This window comes from Scomber scombrus, chromosome 3 (genome assembly GCF_963691925.1).
Source record: "Scomber scombrus chromosome 3, fScoSco1.1, whole genome shotgun sequence".
Taxonomy (NCBI): domain Eukaryota; kingdom Metazoa; phylum Chordata; class Actinopteri; order Scombriformes; family Scombridae; genus Scomber; species Scomber scombrus.
The window spans coordinates 15,272,026-15,289,511 of NC_084972.1; the positions used below are offsets into that span (position 1 = coordinate 15,272,026).

At 37.7% G+C, this 17,486-nt stretch overlaps 2 protein-coding genes across 2 annotated transcripts in view; one reads left to right on the plus strand and one right to left on the minus strand.

The window, feature by feature from the left end:
* The window catches only part of suox (sulfite oxidase), a 161,844-nt gene that overhangs the window by 119,704 nt on the left and 24,654 nt on the right, over positions 1-17,486 (minus strand). The window lies entirely within an intron of this gene.
* Positions 1,254-17,080, plus strand: LOC133977643 (SPRY domain-containing protein 3-like). Its single transcript, XM_062415872.1, has 11 exons — positions 1,254-1,351; positions 3,083-3,229; positions 3,428-3,503; positions 7,518-7,642; positions 8,465-8,597; positions 8,698-8,886; positions 10,804-10,953; positions 13,193-13,250; positions 14,117-14,236; positions 14,333-14,454; positions 14,549-17,080. The coding sequence occupies exons 2-11, from the start codon at positions 3,102-3,104 to the stop codon at positions 14,681-14,683; spliced, it is 1,236 nt and encodes a 411-aa protein (XP_062271856.1). The 5' UTR covers positions 1,254-1,351; positions 3,083-3,101; the 3' UTR covers positions 14,684-17,080.

A 17,486-nucleotide genomic window follows, 5' to 3' on the forward strand; every position in this document is an offset into this window, starting at 1 on the left:
TCACAGAGTGTGTTTACAGACTCTGTTACTGCAGGGCTAAAGATTTACACGAGAGGCTGAAGGAGTGCCACTCAAGGTTGGATGACTAAGACATTAATAGCCACCAGCAAAAAGTCCCACCCTGCAAATTCCACTGTGTGTGAGTCACACACACATTCAATTACAAAACAAGATCTCATAAATGTAATAATATGTCTTCTGATTTAATGTATCATTAACAACCAGTCTGTGACCACATCTCAGATAACAAGACTAGTCATTGATCTATAATAGAATATGATGAAAATATATGATTAATTGGATTAATTGGAAATTGACCTTTCCTAATGGGCTAACCTTTTTTAAATTGCTGTATAACATTCACAAGTTTTCATAAAAATAACAGTTTTTGGGGTATTTACATAGACTTACATTGATTTCCTGGAGATTTACTCTGACCATAACATACCCCTAACATTAACCACTGACCCAAAACTCAGCTTTTTCCCTTATGTGGACACAGCTTTTGTCCTCAAAATGTGCCCCTGGAAGTAGGCAAAGTCAGGTAAGAATGAAAGTATCCAGTAAATCCAATAATCCAATAAATTCAGTAGTTGTGAGCCATTCACCAGTGTATGACTCATAACTACTGGATAATTTGCAACATTAGCCTCTGATTGGATTTGGATATTTGTATTAATAAAGAACACCAAATTAAGTCACACTTTTGACTTAATTATTTCATCATTACACCAAAAGCTCAGTTTAAACGATCTGTTTAAGTGTGTTTTATGCTCTTAAAATATAAAATAAGCAACTATAACACATGTAATAGATTAATATTGTGTAACACAGTTGTAGTAGTGACATTAGCAGCCCATCTATGTTGTGCCTGAGTGCTGGAAAAGGAACCATGATTATGAAGCTATTGGAAATAATAAAATAGTAAGTGAAGGAGAAAGAGAGGAGAAACGAAAAATCAGAGCCAGAACCTGTAGTCAACTACTTTAAACTATTGTGGAGCAGGTCTCAATGTAAGCATCAAGCTCATACAACCAGTCTGCTATCACTGCTGGTGATCATGTGTCCTCAAATCTGACACACACACACACACACACACACACACACACACACACACACACACACACACACACACACACACACACACACACACACACACACACACACACACACACACACACACACACGGCACTGCACCGGTTAATTAAAGACGTCACACTTTATTTATCCTCTGTTGTGATTGGTTGAAGGGGCGGGACTTCCGGCGAGGCAGGTTGGACACAGTGACAGACTTCACCTCCTTAAAATTGGAAGAAAACCTGCAGGACGACGCGTTACAAGTTATTAAACAGTAAGGAATCAACATAAGTAGAGGGGTCTTTGAGTAGCTTGACGATAACCTGACGTACATTTGTGTTTACAGTGTTTTCTTTAGTCACGGAGCTCGATAATGTTGTAACGCTGAGAGCAGCTAGCCGGCCAACGGAGTCCTGCCTGTAGTTTGGGAAATTTGATGCTGCGTTTGCGGAAGGCTCGTAAATTGCTACACTTCAAAAGTAAACACTCAACAAACAATAACATGAAGCGACAGCTCACATTTTTGTTTACCTCGCTAACTTGTATCACTAGTTTGATTGTAACCTATTTTAATCAGTCTTATTTGGGCTCTGTGTTTGTCATTAGTCCACAATTTCCTCTCACTGTTCATGTTATAAGGAGAGCAGATACATTTTCAGGCTTCTTGTGAAATAAATATACCCCCACCCACCTCGGGAATGTAAATGAACCTCCACTAATACAAGTAAAAGTATAAGTCCACACAGTAAGATACTTTTGTACCGAGATGTGAATGACCAAGAAAACACAAAAGTGCGTTCACCTGAGTCATCCTGGCTCCGACGACACAAACTGGCAACAAAAGTCATAAATCACTCATGTAGCCTAGTGCAACGTTAAAGTGATTGGTTGATTAATGATTAGTCAGTGGATAAAACAACAGTGGCAACTATTTGAATAAGTGAGTCATCGTTAAACTGATGTACCAGCAAAACCTGCCAAACATTGTCTATTCCCAGATTCTCAGTCATGTGGATTTTCAGTTTTAAAGTATGCTGAATAATTTTAGGCTTTAGAGTGTTTCGGGGGAAACAAGTAATTTAGTGACATTATTTGGAGTGATGAGCATTTTTCACTATGTTCTGACATTTTAAAGGCTAAATGACTCACAATGAAAATAATCATCAGTTGCTGGCTTACATCGGAGGGGTAATGTTGGCATTTAGGTTTGCAGTATTTAAGGAAGAGAAACACCAGACCAGAAAAGACACTGCTGTGCCTGAGTGTCACCTACACAACAGATGTTTGTGCTTGTGTTAGTCCCAGTTCATATTGTGTGAAAGACACACAAAGGAGACACCTGACCATCACACGACTGACACAAACAGCAAACTCACCCTCGTGCCTGTTGGCAGTGTCCAGGCCTTTGCTTGTCTCTGGAATGTGGGATGAAATGTGAATGGAAAAACACACAAACGCTTCACAGGAAGGGTTTGGCCTGAGGATCAAACCCAGGTCCTTCTTGTTGTCAGGCAACAGTGGTAATCATGTTTTGGTCGAATATGTTATGCTGTGTTTTAAGGAGGACTTGTTCTGTTGCTGCATTTTCTTCCCTCCTTCTGCTCACAGCTTTTATGGCCGCAGTATTACTTGTTCATCTGTTGTTCATTATTATTGCTTTGCTCATTGTCTGTGTCCCCAATGAAGGTCAGACTTCAAAAACACTATGACCAGGGTTTAATTGCCGAGTTCCTCCAAGCTTTAAATGGTGTTGCATGGATAAAAATTTTGATGGATGTAAAAATCAAAAGAAAAATCATCAAACACATGTTACACGCAACTAGATAACAATTATGTGCTTTACTCAAAAGTAATGTTAATGTTTTAAAAGTGTTTGTTTTGTTTCAGATTCTCAAAGATTATTGAGGCAAGTTTTAGACTTCAGTGTTCGCAGTTAATCTAGTTTTTATGATCACATCCTCCAGATCAGTAATAAAGCTGTTTGATTTTTTTCCCTGGCTCCTAGATTGTAATGATTTTCCAACATGGACGACATCAACCTTCATTATCGCTTTCTGAACTGGAGAAGGCGAATACGAGAAATTCGTGAAGTGCGAGCAGTGAGATACCGGGAGCGGCTGAAAAGGATGCTGAGGGATGGAGACATACTCAGGTATCAGTGATGAGCAGTGCCATAATGTTTAAGTCATATGTAATGTTAAGTCATATGTTTTATTCATGGTTTGATGCTGGGGCTGTAACTTTGCTGAATCATTATCTCACTTGCTTTTGGCTTCATTATATTTCCCAGAATGTGTGTTATATCGAGTCCTCAGTAATATGTCTTTTTTTTTTTCTTTTTTTTTTTTAGGTATCACGGCAATTCAGATGAAGTTGGCTGTTTTGTTGCAGCCAGGCCATTGTCAAAAAGAAATCGCTATTTTGAAGTAAGAGTTGATGATTTCCTCCCAATTCATGACTGTTCATTTCAGACAGGACAGCAATATTAAAAAAAAAAAAAAAAAACCCACTTAGTCAAAAGGTTACAGCTACACAAGTAATTTACTGTCCTGATTTGACATGAACATTTCTCCTTTTTCTCTGAACTCAGCCTACTTATCTGTCCCTGTTGAAATTAGGACTAAGCAGCTTGATTTATTCCCTCATGGTTCATTAACTGCCATTGTAATATTCTCTTGTGCATATCTGAGCATTATCAACACAAGCCTACAGCTGCTATGATTATCTATTATATATATATCTATTCATCGATTAACAGAAAATTAATGGGCAGCTATCTTGATAATCAATTAATTGCATATTTCAAGCAAAAATGCCAAAAACCTGACTGGAAATTTGCTGCTTTTCCTTGAACTTACAGTACAGTAGATAAAATATTTTGGGGTTATGGGCTAACTCAGACAAAACAAGACACTTGAAAATGTGACCTTAAGCTCTGAATGTTTCCACTGGCATTCACATGCAGATTCTTGATGTTTTATTCACCAAACGATTAATCAATAAATCAAGAAAATTATCATCAGAGTAATTGAAAGTGAAAATAATTGTTAGGTGCAGCCCCGCACAGTCAAACAAGTTTAATCTAACTATGTCTGTGTAAACAGGAGTTTTTTTGACAGTTCAGTGCAGTTTCAATGGCTCTCAATTATCTTTATTATGATCTCTTATTGAATATAAGCTTTAATTGGTAAATGTGATTTTTGTGTGATAAAACAACCCAGTTGTTCAGAATTGTTTTAACATAGTCCGCTTCAGACCAAATGAAGACAAATTTAAAAAGTCCTGGGAATTCATCAAGAGAGGTTAAGCTTTACATACATGCTGTGTGTAAATATGTGTGTGTACTCAGATGTGTTTACGGTGTAGCTCTTTCTGACAAATATATAATATAATATAATATGAAAACCTGTCCCCATTTCCAAACGATATACTTATTTTTAACAGTAGTTTGACTTTGTAATGTGTTCACATAAGAAGTTTGACAACATGTAATATTATTAAGGATATTAATATGCATACAAATCACTTACTTTGTGTGGTATCGATGGACACTCATTGTCCCACAATGCAGTTCACAACAGAAATGGAGGACTTGCTAAGAGCTGGAGATAACAACAATTTTGAACTACTAGAGAGCCCAGATGTATTTTAGACGTAATGTTTAATGTTACATAATGGTTTTACCAAAAAAACATTATGTATTTGAAACTGTGTTCCAAAGTCACGGTGTTAAGGTGTCCTTTGGCACATATCATATGTCATTTCCCATGAGTAAAGTTAACTTATAAAGTACATTCATTTCTTGTACTAATGTTAAAACAATACGTTACCAAGGTGTGTATGTAGTGTTAACTTTACAACATGATACAGGGCTCCTTTGTTGATGAGAGCAGACTTGGCAGGCCATCGCGTCTGACTGCCTGCATTGACCTTCTTCTTGATTCATAATAAAAAAGATATCATGACACCTTCTGGGAACAGAACTGATTTGAGGAACAAAGATCTTTATGAGTTTGATTCTTCAAATCATGCCAAAATAATTTACAGCAAAGTCAGAAGCAGTGTTAGCAATAAGTCAAATCTCAGCCGTAAAAATAGCAGCTATCATGTTTGAGATTTAAATAGATTCACCTCTGTACGCTGAGCAGGTTTTCCGAACAAATTGGTACACCTTGCATAGCTTTGGTGGTTAGACTGTTCAATCAGCTTCCCAGGTTCTGTTAGGGTTAAGAAAATGCATCTGTATGTATTTTGATCACATCGTTTTTTTAATTGTAAAGCCTGTTGAAAGTGAAAAGACACCAATATACTGTATTTTTGCATCAGAGTAAATAGCCTCTTTAAACTGGAACCACACACATTTCTTCCAGTTTATCTGCAGAACATTCTTGCTATAAATAGTGGTTCACTTCATACACAAACTGTTATATAATGTGATAATTATGCAGGCCAGCAACAATTCTTAGTTGCTGCTAAGGGCTAAAATATACCAAACTCTGCTGTTGACACCAGTGGACTCTGATCGGTCAGGATGGTTTATATATAGTGTTACAAAAATGAAAAATGCTGCAATTGCAGCTGCTTCTTCAGTTTCAGTGGTACTTTTCCCTTGATGGGTTTACAGACTTTTTCTAATGCAGGGACTTTCTTAACTCAACCCTGACTGATTGGTTTCACAGAGCCAAACAAGTCACAGCTTATTACAAATCCTGTGTTGCTTTGTTTCTTTCATCGTCCTTGGTAATCTAGATGTTGTAAACATCCCAGGACAGTGACTGTTCCTCAGAGTAAACCATGTTTAAACTTGCCTAACACACACATCCTGCCCCGGTCTGACGTATAGTGATACAGTAACTAACCCTCTTAAGCTTTATACTTCCGTGTGCTTCATCCTTGTGACTCATTTTGTGGGAGTCACGTAGGAGGAGGGAGGAAGACATTTGCGCAAATGGGGATATGGGCTAATCAATGATAATTAAGTGGATTCTGATCATAGATGTGACGTTAGATTTTGGGGACTTGTCTCTGACACAGACAGAAGAGACATACTCCTTCTCAGCCTCAGGAGATCAGAGTTGAGGTCATGGGAAGGAACTTAAAGTTTCCTCCTCTCCTTGTCCTGAGTTTGCCAGCAGGGCTCAGACTCCATGTCAGGCTCCCAAGGGATGATGTCATATGGTCACGAATCAGTTATGATAACAATGGTGCTCTTTACTTCAGGGGTTTCACCATCATGTGGTGTTGTGCAAAGAGATACTATGTAGTTTAAGGTTGGGGTGAAAAGAAAAACAGTGCCAACCCAAAAGCAAAATGTTTAAATCTTGTGTGGAGTCTAAGAGAGTGGAAACAGTGAGCGTTTCAGCCACATAAACTTGCAGCGGTCGAGAGGGCATATTGAAACTTTTGTCACCTTGAATGATTTTCTTGCCATAAAATGACTGCGTCTCAGTGGTTTTAGCCTTGCTAGCAGCATGGCACTTTGCTGGCTGATCCGTTGCATTGGTTCAGACTGAAATATCTGAAAACTATTGGATGGATTGATATGAAATTTTGCAAAGAGTTTTGTGGTCTGCAGAGGATGTATCTAATGACACCATTTTAATTCATCCAATACTTTGGTTTATAATGAAATACTTGCAAAACTAACAACATTCCTACCAGCCTCAGCTGTACTCTTTGTTTAGTGCTAATTAGCAGATATTAGCATGCTAATATGCTAAACTAGAATAGTTAACATGGTAAACATACTTACTCCATGTAAGCAAGCATACATTAACATTTAGCTCAAATAACTGCTGTGCTTAAAGTTTCACATGGCTGCTAGCTTAGCTGTCTCTGAAGCTGACTCTTCTTTTCAATTGAAATATAAAGTAGTTGCAGCCGTGTAAACAAGATTACTTTTCTGCCTCAGAAGCTGTTTATGAGTCAACAAAACATACAATACAGTATATTTTTTAATGTATCCTAGTGGCTGAACTAGCCTGGTCTTACAACATACACCACAAGAAAGTACGATAAATTCAGATAAAACGACATTTATCTCTCCCACACCGTAAGCCTCTCATACTTCTCTTCTTCTGTCTCAACAAAATGTGTTCGCTTACATTGTCTCACAATATAACAGCCTCCCACACACAATATGCAATGAGAAGTTCATGATTTGTCTAACTATTTAAATTGAATCTTTTCAGGTCTAGGTTGGTGTCTAAAGATCTGAAGTATAAAACATGCTGTGTAGAGGAAATTGATATCTAAAATATCTAAAGCTACTGGCTGTTTGATGCTCAAGTCTGTGAAATATTATGTTGCTTAAAGAATGTAAGAAGACCCTTTCATTTAGGGAGATTGCTATAATAGTACATACCAAAGAATCTATAAAAAGACAAAAATAAATTTCATATTCTGTTTCTTGACGATAATCTGGCCTTTGGTCCTTGCAGGTGACCATCATTGATACAGGAGTGAGGGGGATGATTGCTGTCGGTTTGGTGCCTCAGTTGTACAAGTTGGACCATCAGCCGGGCTGGCTCCCGCAGTCTGTGGCCTTTCATGCTGATGATGGCAAGTACGTGACAATGATCATTTTCTTCAAACTGAACATGTTTTTACATGACACTTAACATCGAGATGCAGCAGAATAAACACTTCTGATACACAAACTCACAAAACACTTTTGCTCGTGTACATAAGAACTTCTTTATTCATGTTACAGACTGAGGAACTGAGAGCACAGCAGTTTTGTCTGTTTATAAAAAGTTCACTCAAGATAAATTTGGGAAGGTCCCAGTTGAACACACTTCTATATTTAATGTTCAATTCCCAGAAACTGTTACTAATTTAAGCAAGAGTTATGTCAGTAAGTGTGAGAGTACAATACTGATGTTTTAGGAAGTGGAAGAAGGTTAGCGTAGCTACACAGTAGCTGCAGAAAAAATGTGGTGATTAAATGCACATCTTCTTTAACACCAGTGTTTATTGTACGAGTTTGGTTTTCTACTATGTGAAGTTGTGTAGTGTCCTGGTGTTGATATGGATATACTGTAAAATTATGTGATTCTTAAAAACTGCTGTAACACTTAAAAAGTCACTAGCATTGCTAGCTCCATCACAGGGAAACTATGAGTAAACAAGGAGTCATAGAACTAATGTTTACCAAACACTGAGTAATGTTACAGCTCTTCTTATCAGGGAATTTATCAATGATTATTATTCATGTTATACACTGTTTTTAAAAAAACAACAAACACAATTTCAGGTGATAATCCAATACTATTTGCTGTCCAAACACCAGGTAAGTGATAAGTATCACCTGCTGTGTCGACATCGGGAGAGATCCAAAAAGTATTCAGGTTCACCTGTTGAACCTCTCCTGCTTGTATCTCTGTAGGCTGTATAATGGCAACACTGTAGGACAGCAGTTCGGTCCAAAATGCTGCAGAGGTGACAGGATTGGATGTGGGATATCCCTGGACTCTGATGATGGACAGTTAACAGTGTTCTTCACCAAGAATGGTAAAGAAGTAAGTGCTCCCTTACCATTATATCATTTATTCAACCTGCGAGTTTTCTAGTTTTTGTTCAGTTTATATTTTACAGCTACTTATTTGAATGTGTTCACAGGTCGGCTGTGTGGAAATCCCAGCGTCTCCTGATGCTCTCTACCCTGCTCTGGGAATGCACTCTTTGGGGGAGGAAGTGCTGCTGGACCTGCACGCTGAATGGGGAATGGAGGAGGATGATGGACAGATGATTGTGGATAGCCATGAAGAAGACTGGGCCCGCCTCCACGATGTTAAGGTGACTGGCACGGTAAGTCCGGAAACAAAGAGAGACAAAAACATAACATTAAAGAAATTGACTTTCACATTCCCTGTGAGCAGTTCAGCAGGTCAGAGACATTAAATATAACATAACAGATTGATTAAGGTTCATGCTGTGTAATAATCTGTTGATTCAGTGGGAGGTTGAAGAGGGAGAAACCACACACACATCAGTTTACTGGTCTGGAATACTTTTTAAAAAAGCTTTATTTTTTGTTGACTAAGAGTCATACACCACTTACACACTTGTTTGCTACTCCATCACTCATATACTTCATTCATTTTCTGTCCATTAATTCCAGGATTCCTCCTTTGAAAATGGTTAATTTACATCAGTATTAAATCTTTTTCGGTGTCCTCCCCTCCCTGAGACGGCCGGCTGCAGTGTTTGTTTCTGACTCAGGCGTTGATACAGACAAAACCTGAACTGAAAGAAGATGGGAGGGGATCACAGCTCAATAGCCCTCAGGCAGGAACCTGCATGCCACCCGCACATTTAATAACCCTTTTTACAGATGTAGCTCTGTCCTGTATGAATACAGGGCCCCCAAACCACAGTCTGGACCCCTCGCTACTCATCAATTACACATGTGCACATCTTGATACTACACACAAGAAGTGTTTTTTTATTATGGGCTCAGGAGGCTTTTGAAGTATAAAGGGCTTAAATTAAGTTTCTTTTGATATTGAAGTTTTAGTGTGTTGTTAAAATGTATGGATTACAATGTTGTAATGCAAGTTTGTGATTCCCAATTATCAGGCAACTTGGTTTCTGGGTGTATTTATCTAATTGAGCCTCGTCTGTAGTATATTTATAGCCATAATTATGGTAAAAAATGTGTCCAAACAATAACTTCAATTGTTGTTTGTGTTTAATTTTGCAGACAGTTGTGTCATGTGAGGTCAGGTATTTATGGGACGTGGAAGTGTGTTTAACACTCATATTTATTAAGAAACACAAAATCCGTTATTGCCTACAAATAAACTGAAACTGGCAGAGCCAGCTGTTTAGAGATTAGTGAGTGATTCACTGTCAGCTTTCATCCAGCTGAGGTCAGCCACAGTAACAAAACCAGAGTGACTGTTTACCTCTTGAGGTTGTGCTTACGTACCGATACTAACAGAAATGGGAGAGGAGGAGAAAATGAATCAGTGTATAAATACTCAATAGACTCAATATTTAATTTATTAAAAGAAAGTGTACATGTATGCACTTGTTCGCATGTGTAATATAAAAATAACCCGGCCAGCATCATGATGATGTTGTTGTTGAAAGGACAGTGGTTGTATTTTCAATAGTATTGGCTTGTTTGTAAAAACTCAGACTATTGCAACCTTATTATCAAAAGAAAATGAACAATGAGCAAACCAGGCAGAGCAGCCTGGACTTTCATGATCTTCAAATGTTCACATTAAGGTCCAGTGTGTTCATCTGTAGCTCTGATGATGTTTGGGAATCTCTTCTGTAGAACGGGATTTAGCTTTGGTGTTGTAGTAAACAGTTATGTTGTCCCTGTTGCCCTAGCATTGCTGTCAGTATACAAACAGTAAGATGGATGACGAAACCAAATCCTACTTTATTTTTCCAGGAAAAAAATACTTAAAAAAAAAAAAAAATGTTATGTTAAATATAAGTGCACACTGAGTGGCAGAATTAACCCTTTATGTTTTGTTGGTTTCACGCTTTAAAGTGACATTTAGCATTTAATAATTTATAAAAGATAGTAAACCAGAAAAAAAAATGCAAAATTAACCTCAGATTCCACATGCTTCAGTCTAACACTAAGTTAAAAGGGTGTTTTCTTATCAGTGTCACATTGTGTTCTCATACTTGCAAATGTTTGGGGAAATGAATCCAGGCCCTGTTTATAGTCATTATCTGTACATGTCGGTATTGTTTCCTCAGCTGCTGGAGTACGTGGGGAAAGGGAAGAGCATTGTGGACGTGGGCTTGGCTCAGGCCCGTCGGCCTCTCAACACACGCTTCCACTACTATGAGCTGGAGATCACAGATGCTGGAGAGAAGTGTTACATCGCCCTGGGGCTGGCACGCAGGGTAAGAGCCTGCTCATTGTAGTTACATGTGATGTGACACGTCCTGTTACGGTACTGTGGTTATCTGTCGGTAAATAAAACTCCCCCCCCACTTCCCCTCGCACCTCGTCATCCCTCTTTCTCATACGCACCACTGCTCTCACTGTTTCCAGTCTGAGTGATGGATGACTGAAAGAGGAAAAGCTAACAACAGAATAAATATTGTCTCATTTTACCCCCACATCTGGTTTTCCGTAGAAAGCAGGTCATTCCATTTCCATGTTAATCTACCATGTTAAATTTAATACTGCTGTCATATAAGGGGACAGTAAATCAGGAGATAAGATCAGAACATCTGATTGTACTATGTGTCTCAGTTTCTTTCCATTTCTTCTTTTTTATACTTTCTCTTTTCATACACCTGGTTACCATACACAAGAAGAAGAAGACGAAGAAAACAAAGAAGAATCAAAAGTATGCAAGTAGTTCCTCGGGCTAAGCAATTTGAGGTTAATATCCTAATTAATTTGGTTCAATTCCGCGGTATTTAATCACAAATGATGACAAGAACTGATGATTTATATTTTGGAAATACGTCGGTTCTGAGAGAAGACTTGTTGAATGTTTACACATCAGAGATGCAATCAGTTGCTTTTGGCCTCGAATGAAACCATCATGAACAGTGCGCACATCCTGTTTAATATAAATGAATAACTGTTGGATGAAGTCGTTATCATTTGAATAACAGATATGACGCGCGGCTCAGATATCGAGGCTCTCGTAGCTCTCAGTTATCAGCTGTTCATTGATTGAGCGTCAGTCCTCCTGATCATACGCCTGTTTTGCCAGCTGTGATAGTACTCACAGCTTGGGAGATGGTGGATCATTGCTGTGTTCATCACTGACGTGAGGCTCTCCCCGACTTCTCTGCCGTTCCTGTGTGTGGGCATGTCGTGCCCTCGGGTCAGACGGCATGGAGAATAGAGCTCTATGATTTGCTGATTGTTTTCCAGGAATTGTTTTTCTCTTATGTGTCTGCGGTTTTAGTGGAGAATTATAAATCCATCAAAAGGTCATTCCTGAGGTTTAGTTCCAACCCCCGTCATCTCCTGCAAGACACATCAGTCTCCTGATGGGAACCATTACCTCTCACTGCAAATATCAAAACAAAGGTGTCTCTCTCTCTCTCGTTCTCTCTCTCTTTCTGGGTAACACATGCTTAACAGTTTGTAGTTGATTAATTGTTGCTTACATTGGATGACGGTGCATTCTTTGTCTGTTTTGTTTCCTCATATCGTCTTTTGCTGTCTACGCACTGGAGCCCGACCTATAGATCAGTCAGCCAATATTAGCCCATTACAAATATATCAGAATCTGTGTTTATGTTGACCGATATGTGCATTTTAAAAAAATGTCCTATTTCATTCATAGTTATATTTAATCATTAAATTCCCAGTGAAGTTTACTGTTACTATCATTTAAACTGGCATGTTAAACTGTAAGTGTTTGATAACCACATTTGATGGATCATTGCAAAAGATGTGGTTATGTATATATTCTGTATTGGCCAATCTATTGATAGTTGAAATTATGTACAACTTAATATTGTTATCTGCATCGGCAACAGGAATCCAGTATCAGTCAGGTCCTACTACACACCAGTCATTACAAACAACTTATCTCCTTTAACCTTAATTCCTCACTCTAATCTTCTCATGCTTTTTCCCTCCGGTGTAAACTTCACTACTTGTTGGCGTACCATCAGACCACTCTACTGTCCCATCAGTCATCTGCTTACATAGACACAACCTCTCTTAGAATTAGATTAAACACGTTACTGGAAAGTCATTATTTGATCCATTTTGACACCCAATATCACTCCCTGGTTTCATTATGTTGCAATACAGTTTTGATGTTCAAGATCCATCAGATTATATTTGGATTTGAAGTCATGATGTTGGCTTTAAGTTTCTCAGCCTGTCACTCATGATGTCAAACAGCATTACTAACAGTTATTAAGCAACATTTTGCTACTCTGCCAATTTAAGAAAACAATAAATGAAAGGAAAAGAAAAGTTGTTTGAAGTGATTTTTTAAATTCTGACAACCCCAACTGCATAAAATGCTTAGATAAACATTGCAATAAAATGCTCAACTTGAAAAATAAGTCCCATTAATGAAATCAAATGATATGGAGACATAGTTTAGACTAACTGATGTGCTAATGAGTAATTGATGTAACTCTCTCTCTTGTTTCACAGGATTATCCTAAAAACAGACATCCAGGTTGGAGCAGAGGGTCCATAGCTTATCATGCAGGTGATTGTTGGTGGATCTCGTGCATGACATTTGTCACTGACTTGTTTCTATAACTGTTGTGTCTTAAATGATGACATCTGAAGTGAAGCTGCAACAATCAGGGAATTGACTGGCAAATATTTTGATAACTGATTAATTGTTTTGGTATTTTTTAAGCAAAATATTTGATGTTTTTCCTTTTCTGATATGACTGTGAACTGATTATCTTAACATTTTAGATTGTTAGTCAGACAAAGCCAGAAAATTGGAAACATCACAGTGGCCTTTTGAGAAAATATGTCACTATTTTTTAACATTTCATAAACTAAATTATAAATAGACTAATTCATCTTATCATTAAAATAATTGGTAGTTGCAGCCCTAAATGGGAGTGACAACAAATTGTCATTCATATTTCTGTTAATGGTAGAAATAGGATAGTCATTTTCATTATTATTCTGGATAGTCATGTAAGTAATAATGAAATATTTTATAGGACATATTTAATTTTCTTTTGCTTCCATCAGCTAGAAACAGCCAGAACAGTGCATAACTAGAAATAGTACCCAATAAACACATCAATATTATAGTTCCAACTTATTATTTGATACATGTTTAAACTGTCTGTTTGCTCTGGTTTCCTCCCACTGTCCAAACATGCAGCTCAGGTGAACTGGAAACTGTAATTTTCCTATTGGAGGAGATTGTCTGTCTGTGGTTTAGAAAATAAATAAATGGATGGATAGATTACTCTGTTCAACCAAACAAACAAATTGTATTAAAAGTATTGAAGTGGTATTACAGATACTATCATACCTTTTATCACCTGCTCTCATGTTTTGTGATACAGAAAAAGCACTAATCCGCTTCTTTGTCGTTCTGTGTAGACGATGGGAAGTTGTTCCAGGGCAGTGGGGTTGGGGATGCATTCGGACCACGCTGCTTTGAAGGAGACATTATGGGCTGTGGGATCATGTTTCCACGTGACTACAACCTTGATGGTGGAGGTGAACATCGTGTTCTCAGAATTGCAGGATGCACAGCGCCTTATCATGAACATCCTCTTATTGTCTGTCTGTCTATCTCCTCCTGGGTTTTCTCAGATGACGCAGATGACTGGGACTTTGATGTGTTACCCAAGCCCAGCGAGGTTCAGAACGACTTGTATGCAAGCAATGAAGATGAGGAGGATGAGGGAGAAGATATGGAGGGGACGAAGGTGACGGTGAGTTACAGTGTAAAATTTCTGAATGGAAACTCTTAAACCTTCATTGCACACATGCATATAATCTCTTTGCTGACCTCTTGTGTTTGAGCAGGTGTTCTTCACTCGAAATGGAAAGGTAGTGGGTCGAAGGGAAGTGTTCTTACCAGTAGGAGGCTTCTACCCCACAATTGGCATGATGAGCACCGGGGAGAAGGTCAGAGTAGACCTGCACCCCCTCAGTGGCTGAGCAGAGGAAAGCAGAGGAAGGATGAATGATTGAGCTCAAAGACCACCGACATTAAATAATAGCTCCACATCAACAGGCTCCAACTTGCTACTTGAAAAAGTCACAGCGGTGTAGGAGGTTCTGTGGCTCCCTCATGCTGTAAAAATGGTTTAACATGCTGACAGTTTTTGTTTTAAAATAATGATCAAATTAATTTATGTTAATATTATCTGTGCCTCAAAAAAATGCTTTGTAATGAAATGGTTTTATAAGAAAATTTTAAGGGTAAAACACTATTTTTGACACTTAAACCACAAAGTTAATAAAATAATATAAAATGTTAAAATAGGGTCTCACCAGAATGTGAATGTGGGTTGCAGCCAACAAATGGACACCACTGTCCTCATAAGTGGAACATTATCAACAGTAATATATGTCAGCAGATACTCTCACAGCCGCACTGTGCTTGTTACCAGAGGTCTGCTGTGCGCTGCTGTTCTTCCTCCTGTTGATGGTGTATTACTGACACTCAGTGGCGAGAGTGATCGTGTCGGTGCTTGTTCTGACACGGAGTCATTACAGCTTTTTTTGTGGCAACCATGCAAGCAATGAGCAATAGGAAATGTGGGATAATTAAATGTGATAACAATTAGTAGGAATTAAATTCAAACCATCAATATGACCTTTAACTGTTCTGAAGGTGTATGCTGTTTCAGAAGCAAATTTCCAAATTGAAGTTGATTTGGAGACTGTGATGGCTGTTGCCCTTCTTAATCAGGTATTAACTTAATTGTTGGGCTGTAATTAAAAATATGTACAGGTTATAATCACTCCAAAATATGTGGGATAAACATGTCTAAAAAAAGGTCTTGAGCCTTTTGATAAACTGAGCTTTATAGGAAAAAGACAGATTGGAGGTCTTGGTATTGAATGTATTTTCTGTGGATCATGAGGTATTCTGGATGAAATGGATACAAAACGTCTCAAAAAGGGAAAACCATGAAGAGCAATTCTCTGATCCTTGAATTCTTTCAGGCCAAAAAATTAAATATAAAAATAATTACTTAACATGGCGTAGTACTAGTTCAACATTGAATATTTTGTTAAAGATATGAATGTTGAAAATGAAGCCATAACTAAGATCTGCTGCTCTCAGGTATATTTGAAAATCAAAATTAATTAACATTGTTTTTTCTAACGTCAGTCATTGTTTGCCACAAACTGTTTTTTACTTGTAATTCTTCTTTTGTTTGTTTGTTTGATTAGTTATTGTTTTTCTGACAAATATTTCTCTTTGAAATAGAAGACAGTAAAAGTAGAGGACTCTGACAATCCCACTGTTATAGTTAAATAGTTAATGATCTTTTTTCTTTTTCTGACACACATTAGACACAGCACCTACCCTTCACTATGATTTTAGGAATAAAGACGCTACTTCTGGTATCACTTCATACTATACTAGAACAGGTTTCTCTGCAGATTCACAAAATTATGACAGTAGGCTGTGTATCGCTGGCGACAACTGCAATTTTAAAATTGTGCCTGCAATACTGTATTTTAATGCGACTTTTAAAAAAAAAAAAAAAAAAAAAAAACAATCCGCCATAAACAGATAAAAGCTTTATGGATGTGGTAAGAAGGTTTTATAGTACAATATTGATCATTTGAACTTTGACTGTTTCTAAATATTTGACTTTAAGACCAAAGTGCCTGCAGGAATTAATCCAGTCTGGGCCCTCTATTAGTTAACACATGTGGTAGAAGGATCATGCGTATAGCTGGTGGAAAGGTTCAGTCTGGACGTTGGTTCATAGTCACTCATATTTGTGGAACCACATTCCACATTGTTGCATGTCCTTATCATAAGGTCCGTATACCTTATGGGATCCATGTTTTCCTGAATACAGCAGATGCCATGGTGGCTGCATCTGGCCGCATCTGGCCAATAATGTTTAAAGACTCTGGTGTTCATGTAATACTCCACTGCTGCTAACTTTGTGCTGAGAAAACTCTCTGCACATATTCACATCAGCCTGTACTGTAACCAAGCATGTTTATGCCATTGTTTATGTTTTGACCCTGTCGTAGAAGTAACAGACTGTGAGTTTTCTAATGTTTTTTCCTTTTCTATTATCGCCCAGTCTTGGTGACCACATTGTGTGTGAATCATTAGTTTACATGAATTAAGAATGGTCCTCTACTGCTGGTGGCCAACTGCTACACGCTTCTAACGTTCAGCCCTTCTTTAATTAATCATGAAACAAGTTTAAAACAATCAGGATTTGTTTCAGTCTCTTCCAAGCCCTGTTATGTGTTTTCATTTCATCTAGACTGTTCTCTCATCCTGTTGTTTTTTTTCTTCACTTAAAGCAATCAGATAAACATGCCAAAAATAATGAAAAAGAAAATAAAGAGTATTTCCTTTATATTGCATCAATGCCCCTTTTTTCAGTTCCTGAGGAGTGTAGTGTAACATTGTGTGTTGTCTATTGGCTTTAAATGCAAATGAGATCTTAGATTTTTGTTTTTAATGTAAATCAAATCTTTCGATCCCGAGGCAATTTTATATACATATTTTCCTCATACTCTGCAGTTACAAGTTGTAGTGCTGGGGTCAAAGTCCTTTTTTTTTTTTTTTTTTTTTACAGGTCTAAGCCCTTGATGAATTCATCTTCTGTTTAACAGCATGTCAAAAGGGATGATGATCTTAAGATGATGTACTGAGAAGTGTTTGAACTACAGCATCATTTTGATTTATCAGTGTTACATTTTATTTTGGTGTCTTGGAAATCTTAAATTATATGTATTAAATATGTACATTTAT

What these genes read in the sequence shown, in the direction of transcription:
- LOC133977643 (XM_062415872.1), top strand. Translation starts at nt 3,102, where the DNA reads ATGGACGACATCAACCTTCATTATCGCTTTCTGAACTGGAGAAGGCGA. An exon ending in TCACCAAGAATGGTAAAGAA is followed by an intron (nt 8,598 to 8,697) that starts GTAAGTGCTCCC and finishes ATGTGTTCACAG; the next exon opens with GTCGGCTGTGTGGAAATCCC. An exon ending in CTACAACCTTGATGGTGGAG is followed by an intron (nt 14,237 to 14,332) that starts GTGAACATCGTG and finishes GGGTTTTCTCAG; the next exon opens with ATGACGCAGATGACTGGGAC.